At 36.9% G+C, this 17,069-nt stretch overlaps 1 protein-coding gene across 1 annotated transcript in view; it reads right to left on the minus strand.

The window, feature by feature from the left end:
- Positions 1-17,069, minus strand: part of LOC136842879 (uncharacterized) — a 465,824-nt gene that overhangs the window by 264,192 nt on the left and 184,563 nt on the right. Inside the window, exon 7 of the mRNA XM_067110786.1 lies at positions 10,604-10,745. Within this exon, the coding sequence (XP_066966887.1) occupies positions 10,604-10,745 (142 nt within the window). The remainder of the gene's footprint in view (positions 1-10,603; positions 10,746-17,069) is intronic.

Genomic DNA, 17,069 nt, shown 5'->3' on the forward strand with positions numbered 1-17,069 from the left:
GGCAAGAATTTTCTATCACCGCTCATTAATTATGTTTCGCCGATATAAAAATTTGCTAAAGCATTATTATGTCTACCCAGCTTTGGCAAGGTTGCAGTTTGCAAATTTATATTCATCAAAGGCTTTCCTACTTGTTTGCGACAAAATGAATCATTAAATCTATTTTTTTTTTCAAGAGTAAAATCTGTCATCTCTAAACAAGGAAATCCAAATAACCACTTCCCTTGCAGTTAAGCCCGCCTGGATTTCATCACTATACGAAAACTAAATTAGTAGTAGAGGTGATGTAGACGATTCATCATTCTTAAAGTAACAATATCGAATGCCTTTATGAGAAAAAGGACTCCTTTTAATTTGCATTTATGCAGAGGTCCAAAAAATTGGGCACCTTTCTCTTATCAGAGTCAAGCAAAAGAAAATTAGGCCTACTATTTACCACTGTAGGTATTTTCAGACAATATTCTTAGAAGAGAAAAACAACAGAGGAAAACAAAACGATGATAATTCTGGAAATGCCAAAGAAACTAACAATTAATCTATTACGGAACAGCTACCTTCAATGCGTTGTGTGAGGGAGTCTGTCTCCTAAAATAAAAGCTTTCAATTACTGACTGAAATGTTAGTTTTTTAATTATTTGTTCGTTTTATTATTATTATTATTATTATTATTATTATTATTATTATTATTATTATTATTATTATTATTATTCAAAAAATGCATACAATCTTACAGAAAAAGACTGATAAGCTATTAACTTACCAAACATGCATTCAGAGACCTGCACATTAGAAAATATGAAAAACAGATCCAAGACAAAGAAAAAATTAATAAATAAATAAATTTAAAAAGACAGTCTCCTACCTACATACAGACACTGTATCGAAGCCCACTCAAACTATAACCCTCTTCTAAGAATTAACAGATAAGGAAGATGCATCGAAGACGTCCCTCTCCCGTAATCTGGAAAGAATCCACCAGACACTAATCCATTACCCCGGTGCCAGATGACCGGACGAGCCGTCAACGAGACGGGCACGTGGCGGACACCTGAGGCCGCCAGCCGAGCGTTAAGGCCCCTTTCCGGTGCCAGGGCGGATCGGGTCAAGGATGGCACCGATGCGTGGGAAGAAGAGCCGGATAATTGACCCTTAACGGAGATTAATGGCGAGGTGATTGCATTACAAACGAGTTCCAGACAGCGTCCCAGAAAAGGGAATGTTCGCGGGCTGCTCAAGTCTCTCACAACTAACAGTTTCAATCATTACTTAGGAGCAAAGAAAACAACTTCGATGTGAAGGGATACACAGACTGAAATAACATGTGAAGTATTATGACGGAAAATTTCATATACCGCGGTGAAAAACAATAATTCTCAGAGCCCTAGCCACCAGTCAACTCGTTCAGACCATGCCCAATTGAACAAGAACGATAATTATGAATAAAGTTAATTAAACGAATAATGCTAGATTTAACGAGTCACTAATGTACTCTAACTGAAAGAAAGCATTCAGCACAAAGGTAGATACAATTCATTAACGTTTTCTGCCTTGTTTAGATGGTACTGCGTTATCTGAGGTATGGCTAACTCTGATATTCATTTTTAAGGTGCACTGAATAAACATTAAAAATCTGAAGAAGCCAGAGCTCTGTAATTACTGAATCTCAAACGGACAGATTAAGCTACACTTGACTGACAGGATAATTATGTATTTTTCTGACGATTACATGAATATCTAGGCGTATTAATTACGTCACACATTTTGTTGGTTCTTGGGTCTAATCCTGCACATTAACGCTCACATCAGATCTTTAAAGGCCGGTTGTCAGTTTCAGTTATCATCTTTCACTGTTTTACAAGCCAAGGGCGTTTATTCCGTGCTTAGCCCACACCTTTATCCGGCCTAAAGATGTAAGAGGAATGACCCGTTGTTATAACTGAACGACATACAACCTCATTTTCCTATATTTCCAGGGCCAAGCTGTGAATTCTCCACTTGTTTTGATGTTCATAGCTAACATTCCCCACGATGATCACGACCATATTCTTGAAAACAGCGCCTGATATGGATGTGCAATGTCCCGTCCCCACACTTTTCCTTCCTGAGGGAAGGAAACTTTTCTACTCTAGAATCCCTCGGTAGTCGTAGCCTTCCGGTGTTTTTGAAGCTCTCCAACATCTGGTTATGGCCTCCGCATGGGCCGGCCCTTTGTTTTCGCTGTTTCTTCTCCCAAACGCTTATTTTATTCAGGGCGATCTTTTTCCCTTTATCCCATTGCTCTTCAACCGGGTTTGGTATGTCTGACATCTTGGGGATAGTATTTCATGATATTTGTGGTTTTCGTATTATTTTTTATTTGAGTCATGCCTACTGAAAGTTTGAAAGGGCATCCGTACCTCGAGTAAATAATATTAATAATAATAATGATAATAATAATAATAATAATAATAATAATAATAATAATAATAATAATGAAATTTACTTACCAAAAATCTATGCCACGTACATGTACAGAATGAAGATACAGTGGAAACAAAGATAGAAATAGAATTAAGTGTGTGGAGAACGGTATTTCTGAGCAATAAAACATGCAAGCAAGAAGTTTTGTTTTGTTTTTGTTTAAGAATGTACTGTGCGGAACGGCTTATTTATTACATAAAAATTATTATTCTAGTTTCAGTGAAAAATAAACATTTACTACCTGTAAAATACGGCTAATGATACCTGTTTTTTTAATGGTATCAAGGAATACAGATCAGCTTTAAAAACCTCATGGTAAAAACTTTACATTGCAAGTCATATCGCAATGTGATTTACAAAGGACTGCCTAAGAATTTGTTTGATTTACCACTGCTTTGCAGATGGTGAAAGCAATTCACGTAGTAAAAAATTATCAGTAGTTTTCCTCTTCGATAAAAAACGAAAACGTCTTTCTGGAGACTATTTTCACTGCTTTCTTCTGAGTTAAACTTGTTTTTCTCTTAGTAACAATGGTGACTGATAATCCACAAGTGTCTCCGTTTGAGTAGTTCAGTAAAAATTGACTTAGGTCATTATAATAATGGGTGACCAACTAGGAATGTTTTGCTCAGTAGGCATATAGTGCCCTTTTGAAACTGATGTGGGGTATTAAGGCATAAAGCCAGCATCATCGTCCCTTACCTGATCATCATGTTTGGAACAGAAAGGACAACAACTTAAGCTTCCGCTCTCAAGGGATAAATCTATTAGCTAAAAGAATGATTAAAATGCCAGTTTTATTAAATACGGTTGCATCAGCGGAGCTCAGTTTATTATAAAATTTTTCTGCTTTTCTTATAATGCCTTTCTGTGTTGTTAAAAGGTCACGTAATAATTTTTATACATCAATTTCATCAAATGGAAAGTATAAACACACACGGAAGTGTCTATACTTTGCCTTTGATGAAATGAATGTAGGACAATTATTCCGTGGCCTTTCCCCAGCAGAAAAAAGGAATTATTAGAACAGCTTCATAAATGAAGCTCCGCTGATGAAGCCGTAATTTTTAATGAAACTTGTACCGTACAGAAGAGGGTCTCATTCTAAATAATAATAATAATAATAATAATAATAATAATAATAATAATAATAATAATAATAATAATAATAATAATAATTATAATAATAATAATAATAATAATAATAATTATAATAATAATAATAATAATAATAATAATAATAATAATAATAATAATAATAATTATTATTATTATTATTATTATTAATATCCCATATATCCGAGCCAACAACAGGTGAAATTACCATTTTAACATAACATGTTACCTAAGCTTTATATAATCGGGCCTTTTTATGCTACCCATGCATTATATCAAATAAACCTTAACATAGGGGTACGTTTACGTCACCTAAACATTACCTTATGGAAACTTTCGCGTTATATAAACCTTACCTATGGGTAACTTTAATGTCACCTAAAATTTACCGAAGAGAACCCTTATCCTAGAATTTATATTCTCATAGCAAAGGAGGGTTTACCCTTCCCATTTGGGGCACTGGAATAATCATTATTACTGGCCTAATGAGAAAGAAATAACAACTACCTACAGGTAGTTATTAAGTGAAAATGCCTGCTTTTAAGTTGAAAAGACAGCATGGGGATACAAGGTGGGCAAAGATGGCCTAGGGGTACATGGTAGACAAAGAGGACATGTAGAAACAGAGTGGACAAAGGGCATGGGGACACAGAGTGGGCAAAGATGGCATGGGGATACAGAGTGGGCAAAGAGGGCATAGGGATACAGAGTGGGCAAAGAGGGCATGGGGATACAGAGTGGGCAAAGTGGGATACAGAGTGGGCAAAGAGGCATGGGGATACAGAGTGGGCAAAGGGCATGGGGATACAGAGTGGGCAAACATGGGGGATACAGTGGGCAAAGAGGGCATGGGGATACACGGTGGGCAAAGAGGGCATGGGGATACAAGGTGGGCAAAAGTGGGGTACAGGGTGGACAAAGGGACATGGAGAAACAGAGAGGCAAAGAGGGCATGAAGAAACAAGCAAAGGGACATGGGCATGGACAAAGGATGGGGACACAGAGTGGGCAAAGAGGGCATGGGGATACAGAGTGGGCAAAGAGGGCATAGGGATACAGAGTGGGCAAAGAGGGCATGGGGATACAGAGTGGGCAAAGAGGGTATAGGGATACAGAGTGGGCAAAGAGGGCATGGGGATACAGAGTGGGCAAAGAGGGCATGGGGATACAGAGTGGGCAAAGAGGGCATGGGGATACAAGGTGGGCAAAGAGGGCATGGGAATGCAAGGTGGGCAAAGAGGGCCTAGGGGTACAGGGTGGACAAAGAGGACATGGAGAAACAGAGAGGGCAAAGAGGGCATGAAGAAACAGAGTGAACAAAGAGGACATGGAGAAACAGAGTGGACAAAGGGCAGGGGGACACAGAGTGAGCAAAAATAGCATGGGGATACAGAGTGGGCAAAGAGGGCATGGGGATACAGAGTGGGCAAAGAGGGTATAGGGATACAGAGTGGGCAAAGAGGGCATGGGGATACAGAGTGGGCAAAGAGGGCATGGGGATACAGAGTGGGCAAAGAGGGCATGGGGATGCAAGGTGGGCAAAGAGGGCCTAGGGGTACAGGGTGGATAAAGAGGACATGGAGAAACAGAGTGGGCAAAGAGGGCATGAAGAAACAGAGTGGACAAAGAGGACATGGGGATAGAGTGGGCAAAGAGGGCATGGTGATACAGAGTGGGCAAAGAGGGCATGGAGAAACAGAGTGGGCAAAGAGGGCATAAGGATACAGAGTGGGCAAAGAGGGCATGGAGAAACAGAGTGGACAAAGAGGTAATGGGGATACAGAGTGGGCAAATAAGGCATGGGGATACTGAGTGGGCAAAGAGAGCATGGAGAAACAGATTGGGCAAAGAGGGCATGGGGATACAGATTGGGGAAAGAGGGCATGGGGATACAGAATGGGCAAAGAGGATATGGGGATGCAGAGTGGACAAAGAGGGCATGTGGATACAGAGTGAGCAAAGAGGGCATGGGGATACAGAGTGGGCAAAGAGGGCGTGGAGAAACAGAGTGGACAAAGAAGGCATGGGGATACAGAGTGGGGAAAGAGGGCATGGGGATACAGAGTGGACAAAGAGGGCATGGGGATGCAGAGTGGACAAAGAGGGCATGGTGATACAGAGTGGGAAAAGAGGGCATGGGGATACAGAGTGGGGAAAGAGGGCATGGGAATACAATGTGGATAAAGAGGGTATGGGAAGACAGAGTGGGCAAAGAAGTAGGCAAAGAGGGAATGGTGATACAGAGTGGGCAAAGAGGGAGGGCGTGGGATGCATAGTGAGCAAAAGATGGCATGGGACACAGAGTGGGCAAAGGAATAGTAGAGATATTGCTGCAATTTTTTCCCAAAACGCGATGGGACTGCAAAATAGAATTGTCTACCAAACACAAACATTTGGGAAGCATCAAGGCAAAAACTCCAGTAATATAAGAAGACTCAGCAGAGAGCATGCCTCCACCAAGAACACTCATTTGTGAATAATGAATAAATTAGTTCCAAGCGATTACATGACCTTAATAATGCATGGGCAAAATTTATGAACGTTCTGGAGAAAGTGTTTTTTCGTGGGAGGTCTCTGGACGATTCTTGATGCACTAACCCTGAAGTGTCTGTAACACCTAGCACCCTAATTTTCATGTTCCCAGCGCGTAGTTTTATATAAAACAAAGGTTTTACGTGTACCTTCACATAATACAGCTTTGGCTTTAATTGATAACGTTACGTCACAATTAATTCGTTACATTGACACAAACCGAAAAGGATTCCAGCAATAAACGCATGTTATTTGATAAGTACGAAAAAAGGTCTCAAATCTAAAAATACATAATTCAGGCCGACAGATATAGGGAACATATGGACATTTTTTTCTGGCTTGTACTTACGATATCACTCAAGAAGAATTTCGAAAAAGAATCTTCATGTCTGCAAACTCTCAACTCGTGTACCGTTAAATGCTGAACTCAAATTTTTAAATGGACGAGGACGAGTGCAAGTTCATTTGACTCATTAAACTAAGAAATGTTCATATAAGCGCAAAACGTGTGACTTATGGATATTAATTCGTAGGCCATTAACTTACAAGTGAAGTAAGGAAAAAATAAACGTATTCAAGTATAGAGCATTACTTAAGGTTAATGGTGAAAAATCACTCGGCTATTGATAGTCAACAATAGTAGACAGAGTACCAGGTATTCTTAATCACTAAAATACAAAGTATTGTAAACAGATGCTCAGATGATATATATATATATATATATATATATATATATATATATATATATATATATATATATATATATATATATATATATATATATGTATATAATAAAATTTTTATCACACCGTGATTTATATACATCGTGAAGCTACAAATGTCGTTTAAAAAATCACCTCGGTATCTATGGAAATGAAGAAATAGTGATAAATGAACAACGCGAGACATGGACCCATTCAGACTCCAGTGGACGTTAATCTCTGATTGGCGCGGTGGCATACTGATCACTAAAATTCATTTATCACTTATATAAATTCCCTGGTGATAATTCTAAATCGGAGATTATTAAACACATTTGTATGTATATATATATATATATATATATATATATATATATATATATATATATATATATATATATATATATATATATAATAACTGACATATGTTGGAGGAGTTCTAAGGTTAATTTGGGTGATTCCTCCCGCCGAAACGGTTTCAATTTATGCAGCAAGTAATAAGTACCAGAATTGTCAAACTTACGATACGCATGTAGAATCAACAGTTCCATTAGCGACCAGGCACCCCATGGGCAATAAACATTAAAAAGAAGAAGGATGCCACAAAAATAGCCGGTGTGGACGAGTAAGGTTTTATTGCTTAAGGTTTAGCTTCATACACATCAAGACTGTTTCCATTAAAGTTCATGACAACAATACGACTATCATTATCGAAAAAATAATCAACTGCAGGTAACCCAAAATAGCACGGAGACAGATTCCTCAAAATTCATTCTCAAGAGACACTGTCTTTAAACAAACACACACAGATACAACAAATGACAATGCCTGCTCTCAGTTCGTTGGCGAAGTAACTACAATGTCATAAGCAATAAGTTTGCTTTGGAAAACCTAAGACTGCTACGCCACCGTAACTAATATTAGGCTTAGTGGAATTACGGTTTGTTTTGGGAAAAAAAATAGAAAAATAAATAAAATTTGCTGCCGAAAGCTGAACATTTCACAGCAATTAACATAGGAAAACAAAGGAAGAATTGTCTTAAATGAAACCCTTTTAAGAGTTTATCTGCCTCAGAGCACTGGCGTTATGAGATTAAACTTTTGGAAATTAAACGTGGAAAGCTTTTTCCACTTGGGCATCGGTTGCAGAGCCTGAGTTTGAGAATTTCTTTCGCTTTTGCGTTGCTTTTCATTGAATTCTAAAATGCGTTCCTTACGGCTAATACTTTTTTTTTTATTTACAATTATAGAAAAGATGTTTGCTTTTTTACTCTTTTTAAATTTTAAAATTCAATAATGATCGGCCATTGAAAATCACATTTGCATTCACGTTAACCGTATTGGTTGATGGAAAAGTTCCTGAAGGAGTTGGTGAGAGGCATAACTTTTCCGCTGTATAGATATAAACGGGATAGGGGTAACTAAGAATCTAACGGACGCACTGTTCTATTCGTTAAGAAAGTAAGATAGGCGACAGAATGACAGATAACGGGAGAACAACGTGGGACTAGAAAAGGAGAAGGATGTGTATCGAATGTATGTTGCAAAACATTTAGTGAGACTTTGAAAGTAAAGGGAAAAAGCTGTATATGGCAAACAAGGAACCAGAAAAAGCTATTGGAGGACCTGATAGAGAGGCAATGTAGAGGGCATTGTGTATGTATGGTATATCATAAAAGTTGCTGAGAGCGCTAAAAAGTTGATATGGTGGAAATGAAGCTGTTGTTAGAATATATAGAAAAGACAATGATATGTTTGTGATATATATATATATATATATATATATATATATATATATATATATATATATATATATATATATATATGCATGCAATGATAAATCCCTCATTAAAATTAATGGCGATATCCTCGTAATTGGTGCACTGTAAAAACGAATTGGCTTTCATTGTTCAAAATGTAAAGTTAGCCACTCGAAATTGAGGTTGTCTACGATTAAGTGTGCGTACGTAAGTGCGTAGTGGCGCAAACACAAATCAGACTGTTCGAGTCGTGTACGATGTGGCGAGAAGGGAAAGGAATGTAGTTCTCTTTGTTTTGCATTCACAATGCAACATTTCTCCCTTGTAAAAGGTATGCCCTTATCTTAGTTTATACTGTACACATGTTCCCATAGCACTTAACAGTGTTCTTTTGTACTTTCCCTTAGTGCAACAGCAAATTACCAAGAACTGTTATGGTAATGTTACGTAAGTTACACCATGTTGAGCATGCATGTGGGTGCAATTGTACCATCATCCGTAGGAGATGTGCGATTTTCTTCCATAAGTTTTTATGAGTGTCAAATCTTGAGTTAAATGCAACTTTTGAATGTAAAGCCAGGCCAACTGTGCTGTGTAACAGTTAAGTTAGGCAAGAGTACACTGCTGCCTAGGCTAATGACTGCATGCTGTTTGGCAAAAGAATGCTGCATTGCTGTCCAAAATGAACTCTTGTATTACAGGGAACCACTCATAGTAACCAGCCATAGAGGCGAGTTCTAGACTGGATAAAAAATATAGTTAAGAACCAGTTCTAGAAGGAAACAATTATGGAAGGAAACCCAACTAGGAGTAAGATGCTTTCCATAACAACATATCCAGCTATTGTAAACAATTAGTAGTATTAAAGAAACCGCGGGAGTCAGACTTTCCATTCCCAAACCTTAACCTCAAGATAAAGATTCGTCAGTCTTCGACCTCGAGTGCTAGTTCCAGCTATGAATAGTACTAAGATTATAATTTTTTTATACTTTTATTAGCTTAGGTCAAGGCTAGAATTGATATGTATTGATGTAATGAACGGATAGGTTTGCTTAAAAGCAAATGGGTGTTACAGACTATTACACACAAAAACAAAGCCACTCCAACATCTAAAAACAAAACAGACACCTCACACGTCTCGACTGTCGCCCTCACCGCGTAACGACTCTTCGCTGCTGGGAGAAAGAGCGCTGGTGAACTGGTACAATACATGTACACAATACCGGGGTCTAAGCGATGTCAGGCAGGGCAGCCGATCGGGACTACAAAGTCTACCCCAAAGCTAAATCAAAGTCCTTCAAAAAGAAGGCATCACGGCGACCCCATATAAAAATGGGAACAAGCTGGGAAGAAGAAGTCTTAGTTATTTGTTTAAAATGAATGGTAGCCTCCAAATGTAAAAAAAAGAAAAAGTGACACATCAGGAAATCAAAGCTGTGAGTCTACAGTACATCAGAAAATCCGACAGTGGAATAAATTATTCAATAAGTTACTCCAAGAGTTAAAAGATGCTTAAAGTCGCGGATACTAAAGAAAAAATTAAGGACATGCTTACTTAAAGAAAACTGAAAGCTCTAACAAATTGGGTAACAAGGGCCCCACCTGACGAAACAAATCTGGTCGTTGAGAGGGGCTCTAGAAATAAAACCGGAATATTTCATATTTACAAATAAGGAAAGATAAAAGGATGACCAAAGCCGGTCCTCATAGAGCAATCGATAAAGTCTTGAAATATATCTGTGCTACAGAACATCTTTTATAGCAAATGATTTTGTAATTGAGCCACTGATTTTCCTTGTACACTTAACTAAATAGTAATTATGCTCTACCTTTGAGAAGTGCACTCTACAATCTTCATTCATGATTGACAAATGCTAACTAATCACTGACTCTAACACCTTTGATATCAACGCACTAATTTCTATACGTTTGTACAAATTTGATAGATGAGTGAAATTATAAGTTGTTTGGAAACAAAAGGGTCGTGGATACTTGACAAACGGTTATAGCTTGCTCAAAACTGAATTCACATACCTGGATGAACAACATCTTGGTCGCCTGTATAGTGAGTGCACTTGGGCATCCTCTGGAGTTGAAGTATCCATTTGTAGATGATTTGTTGCAGGTGACCCATAATCTGCGAAAATCTCCATAGGCTAATCCATGGCTAATCCCACTGTAAAAATAAATCAACAATGCGGGTAGGGCAAGATGGGGATAATCCAAACTACCAGGAGATAAATATCCAACAAAAATCAGGTAACTAACTTTACTGAAAATTGGTGGTTGTACAGTAAACTTAGGTAAAGGCCTATCTTCCTTAATTTTAATCACACAGTTTGGGGGAATTAAAGTCCACTGGTAAGAGGTTTTAAAAAGGGTACCACTTTGTCGGGCCACCCCCTAATAGGGGGTCGTCCAAACGATGACTGGGGATGATCCAAACACCATCATAATCATTATTAAAATGGAAAGTGAGACTAAAAAAAGTTGAGTCTGAAATAAAATATTTTAGGAAGAATGATATAAGACTTTCATTAACCTTTTGGCTCACAAATAAGTGTATATTTACCAACTTCAAGTGTCTTAATATACCAAAATTTCTCTGCTGAAAATTAAATAAGAACACAACACAAGAACATATAAATAAAGTCTTTAATATAATTCTCTAATTATAAATACTTAGTAGAATAAAAGACATACATATATGTGTAGAATAAAAGACATGGCAGTAGGACACAGACTGTATGTGCATGCAGAATAAAAATTGAGACTCTGAATTATGACAACAGGACACAGAATGTAGAAGAATTCAGGTTGATTAAACACCTTGTGAGTTTTCTGCATCACATCACTAGAATCAGCATATTGTATTGAGATTTAAATTAGGGTACTCTGAATGTCGGCTACACTTCTTTTGACGTCAATTATCTTTGGGACAGAATACATCCCCTATTGACACCGTTATTTACATTGCAATGTCTTCCGTCACAGAATAAAAAATATCAGGTTGACAATATATCTTCTGCGCAGGTGCGTGATATCCTTTGCCACCTTATCAACGCAAAGTTTGATCTATTCAGCATAACACATCAATCTAGAAACGCCTGGTTTCAGCAAGTTTTCACAACAAGAAAACACTATGTTACAAGTGCATGGATTTGTGTTGTCAATATTATGTCAAGCACTAAAAAAAAAAAAAATTAAAACCTTGTCTTACGGAATAACAAACAAAGGTTTGAGTTGCCTTGGGGTTCGATTTATTTAACTCTCGTGCCGTATTCGAAACCTTCAAGAAATACCTATAGGATGAATCTGGACTTACAAAATAAAACGTTGCATGATATGATTGGGTGTCTAAAGTAAGTGATTAAAAGCAATAGGCTCCTACCCTTCCAAAAGGCTTAATTTAATCATACAGATTCATTAATGAAGCTGCTGAGAATGGTCAAAAGATAAATTTCAAATATCATATTCTGACTTTATAGGCTAAATCAAGATGGTGCGAACAGTTTTTAGCTGCATAAGGCAGATGGCTGCATGTCATCAACATCCATCACCCGTTGCATTTTAAGCACGAATCAGAGCCCACATTCTGGCAAGAAGGCAAACTGTGAGATCAAACTGCAACGTTAGAAGATTTACCTGACAAGTGATATGACATCAACCTCATTTTCAGCTTTCCTGTTGAAGAAAGGACATCCTATGTAGATGAAAAGCTTCTATCAAAAGGAACAAATCCTGTGATAAGCCTGTCGGCTATATTGTTTTGTTTGCCAGTGGAATTTAGTATGATTTCCAAATGATGACAATGTAGAATTGGAAATTGAAAAAGAAAGATTAGAAATGCGATGGAAGATGGAGGCTTACAATACGTTGGTAGTTATATAGCTCATGGTTCCTGAATATGATTCTTGGAACTGCAGCGACGAAGAGAAGATGGCTCGTGGTTAATTGCCGTAAGTGCAGAGATGGAACGCTGTTGCAGCCAAGCGATTTTAGTGCATTTAAAAACAATAGAAAAATGTTTCTCTGTTATCGTGGGAAAAATATTAAAACAGGGAAAAGGCGACAGATAAAACTGACTGATTTAATTAGCGAGTGTTTTAAAGCAACAACATCACATTACCATACGAAGTTAATTAAATTTTTGTTAGATGTCGTACATTCTTTAGAAGTCGTTTTTTGAACAAAAGTATTAGTTCATCAAGAAAAGCGCAAAATAAATGAAAAAGCTCGCAGCGTGATATAGAAACTTATAATTGAAGCATATACTTTGTATACATCATTATTTATTTTATAAATTTAAACTGTATGCTCAACAAATTTCCAGTTATTTACATCATCAAATATGTGTTTGGTTTGTTTTAATGTAATAACAGTTATATATTTGTAATCTTACTTTTATTTTTCCTAAAAGAATAAAATATAAATCTCAAAAAGATGAAAAAAACAAAGCAGAAAGAATAGTTCCTTTATTTTCTTATGGAAGTTCCACAGCTTACTCAGGCACGGCATGGTCTGAGTGACGTCACCGCTCTGACCCACCCACAACTCCCACCATTCGGCTACCTGCACTTTGGTAGCTGAGAAGACCTCTTTAATCTATAGACCTTGGTTGATGTTTCTGAATCTGCTGACGTCTTGCAAAAATGTTTTATTGAACAGAAACAACTTACAAACTAAATACTAATATGAAAGATAGGTGGATATTTTGAATTATGAGGGACATTTAGGTTCATGTTGATCTCTGACCCTTTTAGATGGTAATGCCAGGTCAGATTTGTTATGCTTTTTATAGTACGTAAAAATACAAAGGCTATGAAATAAAGAAATATTTTGGGCGCAAAATTTGGAATCATTAGGAATGATTACTATTATTGATAACCCTTCTAAATGGTAGTGCCATTGAATTTTTTTTCTTAATTTGCATTCTGAGTGACTGTTCAACAGGAACAACTTATAAACTAAACGTGAAAGATGGGCAGTATTTTGAATTATGAGGGACTTTCAGGGCTCATATTTGACCTTGACCTTTCTTAAATGGTTATGCCAGTCAGATATGTTCTTAAGTTATGTTTTAGATGGTACCTAAGCATACAAAGCCTGAAACAAAAGATATTTTGGGCGCGAAATTTGGAATTATAAGGAATTAATTACCATAATTACTACCATTCTTCAATGGTAATGCCATTGAATTTTTTTTCTTAAGTCGCATTCTGAATGACTATTCAACAGGAACAACTTATAAACTAAATATGAACAATGGGCAAATATTTTGAATTTTTAGTACTTTTTAGGTTCATATTTGACCTTTGACCCTTCTAAATGGTAATGCTAGGTCAGATTTGTTCTTAGAGATTGTGTTTTTTTGATAGCACTTAAGCATACAAAGCCTATGAAGTAAAAATTATTTTTAAGGAATTTGAATTATAAGAAGTAATTACCATAATTACTACCATTCTTAAATGATAATGCTTGTTGAGGTTTTCCTTAAGTTGCATTATTATGTTTTACTATATGTTTCTGCTATGTACACATAGTTTCGTGAATGGGAGGAAGTTGAATTATATGAATTTAGGGTTCCTTTAAGACTCCATTCTTCCAAACCCCAGGAATGCGAAACTTTAAGAAATCCCTCTGGAGTCATTCCTGTTGCATGCTAACAGTCGGTTAAGCAGTCAAACCTTTTGGGCGCAACTTTTGAATTAAACGACACTGGGCTCCTGAACTATAACATTTGCTTTATACACAAAAATACAAAAGCGCAAAGAAGTAATAACTTTGAATTCATGTCCCAAATGCATCAATTTTTATCATTAGACTATGCTCTCGTTAACTTTTCTTTTTCACTCCATCGCGAAGTCCTCTTTCACAGTTTCACTGTATCCAGACTGACGATTCCACAACTCACGGGAGTCACGGTGAGCCGAGGATTCATGCTACAGTAACGCATTTAGTTTCCGTTCTGAAATAACATTGTAGCATGAAATATTTTAGTTTTTCACGATCCAATATATTTCAATGATAAGATTCTACATAACAAGTGACCAACTTTTTCACATACATACACGTTCGCAAAGTAAAATATAAGATTTAATACTAAGTGGCAACTTGAGAACAACACCTGTCTAGTGCAAAAATAAAAAAGTTGCGCTAGTTTTGCTGCATACTGTACAGTCTTGTCCATGTCACCAATTGTGATTCAAAATATTAGCCATGTCAATTATATCACAGAAGAATTGTTAAGGATGTAATAGATTTATTCAGATACCAACGCTTACAAATGGTATACAGTATAGTAAAATGGCTATGATAAAAATGAAGTGTCAAAACTGGAAAAATCTTATCTATCTTTTCTTAAAATACTAAAAACCAAAATTTTCATATCACCGATAACATTTAAATTCTAATTGTAATAACTTTGAATTAATGAGATCACAAACTTTTGTATTAGTTGTTAAGTAGGCTAAGTGTTCGGAAGGGTATGGATAATTCTACAAAGATAAATTTGAAACTGCTTTATCTACGAGGTAAATAGCGTAATATTATTGAAGATGTAAAATTGGACTGGCAACCATAAGCACAATATCACGATAGCTTTAAATAGCATAAGTGTAGGTTTAAGGCAGAAAAATCTACCTAAGTCTATCATAGAAACAATCTCTACATTCTCTTTTGATTCTACCTTAAAGAAAACGGACTTCTTAATGCTCTTGCGTATCTTTAATAATTCATTCATGTGCGTAAGTCATTGGTTATCAGTGGCGTCGCTATAGGGGGGCCCGGCACCCCCGGTCAGATGCTTGGCACCCTCACTGGTCCCCCCCAACCCCCAAGTTGAAATTTCCTTTGTAGGTAAGCTTTAACTCTCTGGTGGTCAAAAGCCCTAGCGATCATGTCCTACGAAGACCGAAATATTTTTAGTTTATTTACAGTTGTGCTATATATCTAATGACATTATTTTGGTTCTTGTTACCTTTACAGCTTATATAGAGCTGAGAAATGAATGGATATGGTTATTGGTTTTTAGCACAACTGACATGTCTGTTCACGATATTTTGATCCAACTTAATATTATCAACTGTATGAAGTGACTGAAACTATAGTTACAGTTTTGAATAAGTGCAATGCAATTTGTTACTGCTATTTAGTTTCCAGGGAGAGGAGATAAAGAAGAGGGAATGGGATAGGGTGAAATTTTGAAGAGGTTTTGGAGTGTCATAAGTCTTTTGTGTTATTGGTGATATGCAATCTTTTGATATATTTACATGACGAGGATGTTTTACTATAGTTGAAAATTAAAACTTGGATAATATAAATCAGGTTAGTGCTGAATATAAGGTTGTGAGGAAATTTACATTACAGTATTTGATACATATGCATATAGTAAGAGTTGTAAATTAATTGAAAACTGAGCTCTATAATTTCAAAGATAGGTTTACTAATTACTGTTATTTTCCTTCATTCACATGGATATATACATTCGAGAGTAGTATACTGTATTTTACTAATTACAGAATTGGTGCATTAGCTTTGTGTAATTTTCTTTGGCACCCTCAAAAAATATCTTGGCCCTACCAACACCCCCCCACCGATGGAATGCCAGCTACGCCACTGTTACCTGTTGGTTATCCTCATTAGTTTGCTTGAAGGTGCAGAGGCTGCAAGGACTTGCGTAAAATAGGGAGAATATAAGGATTACAAGGTCAAGAAAAGAACCTAAATGTATCGTATTCGAAGGAGAAAGAATTTGAACCACTGACAGAAATGTATAGCCTATTCGTCTAGTTTTGCGACATGCCCATGATAAGGCTCTATTAGAGTTTAAAATTTAGCTTCTTTACGGACAAGACTAAGAAAGGCGCAACAAATATTGGAGAAAAATAGCAAATATCTCTGTCAAGAACAGTGAAAGACGTACATTTATCACCAGACGACTTTTCTTCTCAGTTGGTTCGAGTGAGTCCAGAGATTCATACCAGGCACCATATAACTTTTAAGATCTTATAACACTTACGGGCTGCCATTAGGCAAGGGGCCGTGCCGGCATAACGCCAACTGAATTTAAACTAACCAACAAGCGACACTTGCATGAGTAAGGCCAAATACTTCTTGCTGGTATATTCACTCCTGTGTTAGCACACACTATCCCATTACTGACTCTAGTAATACTTTGAACCGAACTTTATCAGAAACTAAGCCCATAGGAAAATAAGCAGTCAATAACATTGTATACTACACACTGGAAAAACAAAATATGTTTTCCCATTGAGGAAAAAGAATGTTCGGAAGCCAAGAGGTGTGCGTAAGCTCCATAAAATTGCAAGATGTGTATGTGCATGTGTGTCTGTATATCATGCTCACCCAGGGATCACAAGTCAATCAAGGTCACAGATGTAAAATCTTGTAAATTCCTGTGTTACCCAGTGTTACTTCCAAGGGTAGGCGAGTTACCCTATGCACAAATACAAGAGGGGGTTTGGCCGAAAATGAACAC

Source organism: Macrobrachium rosenbergii, chromosome 2 (genome assembly GCF_040412425.1).
Source record: "Macrobrachium rosenbergii isolate ZJJX-2024 chromosome 2, ASM4041242v1, whole genome shotgun sequence".
Lineage (NCBI taxonomy): Eukaryota > Metazoa > Arthropoda > Malacostraca > Decapoda > Palaemonidae > Macrobrachium > Macrobrachium rosenbergii.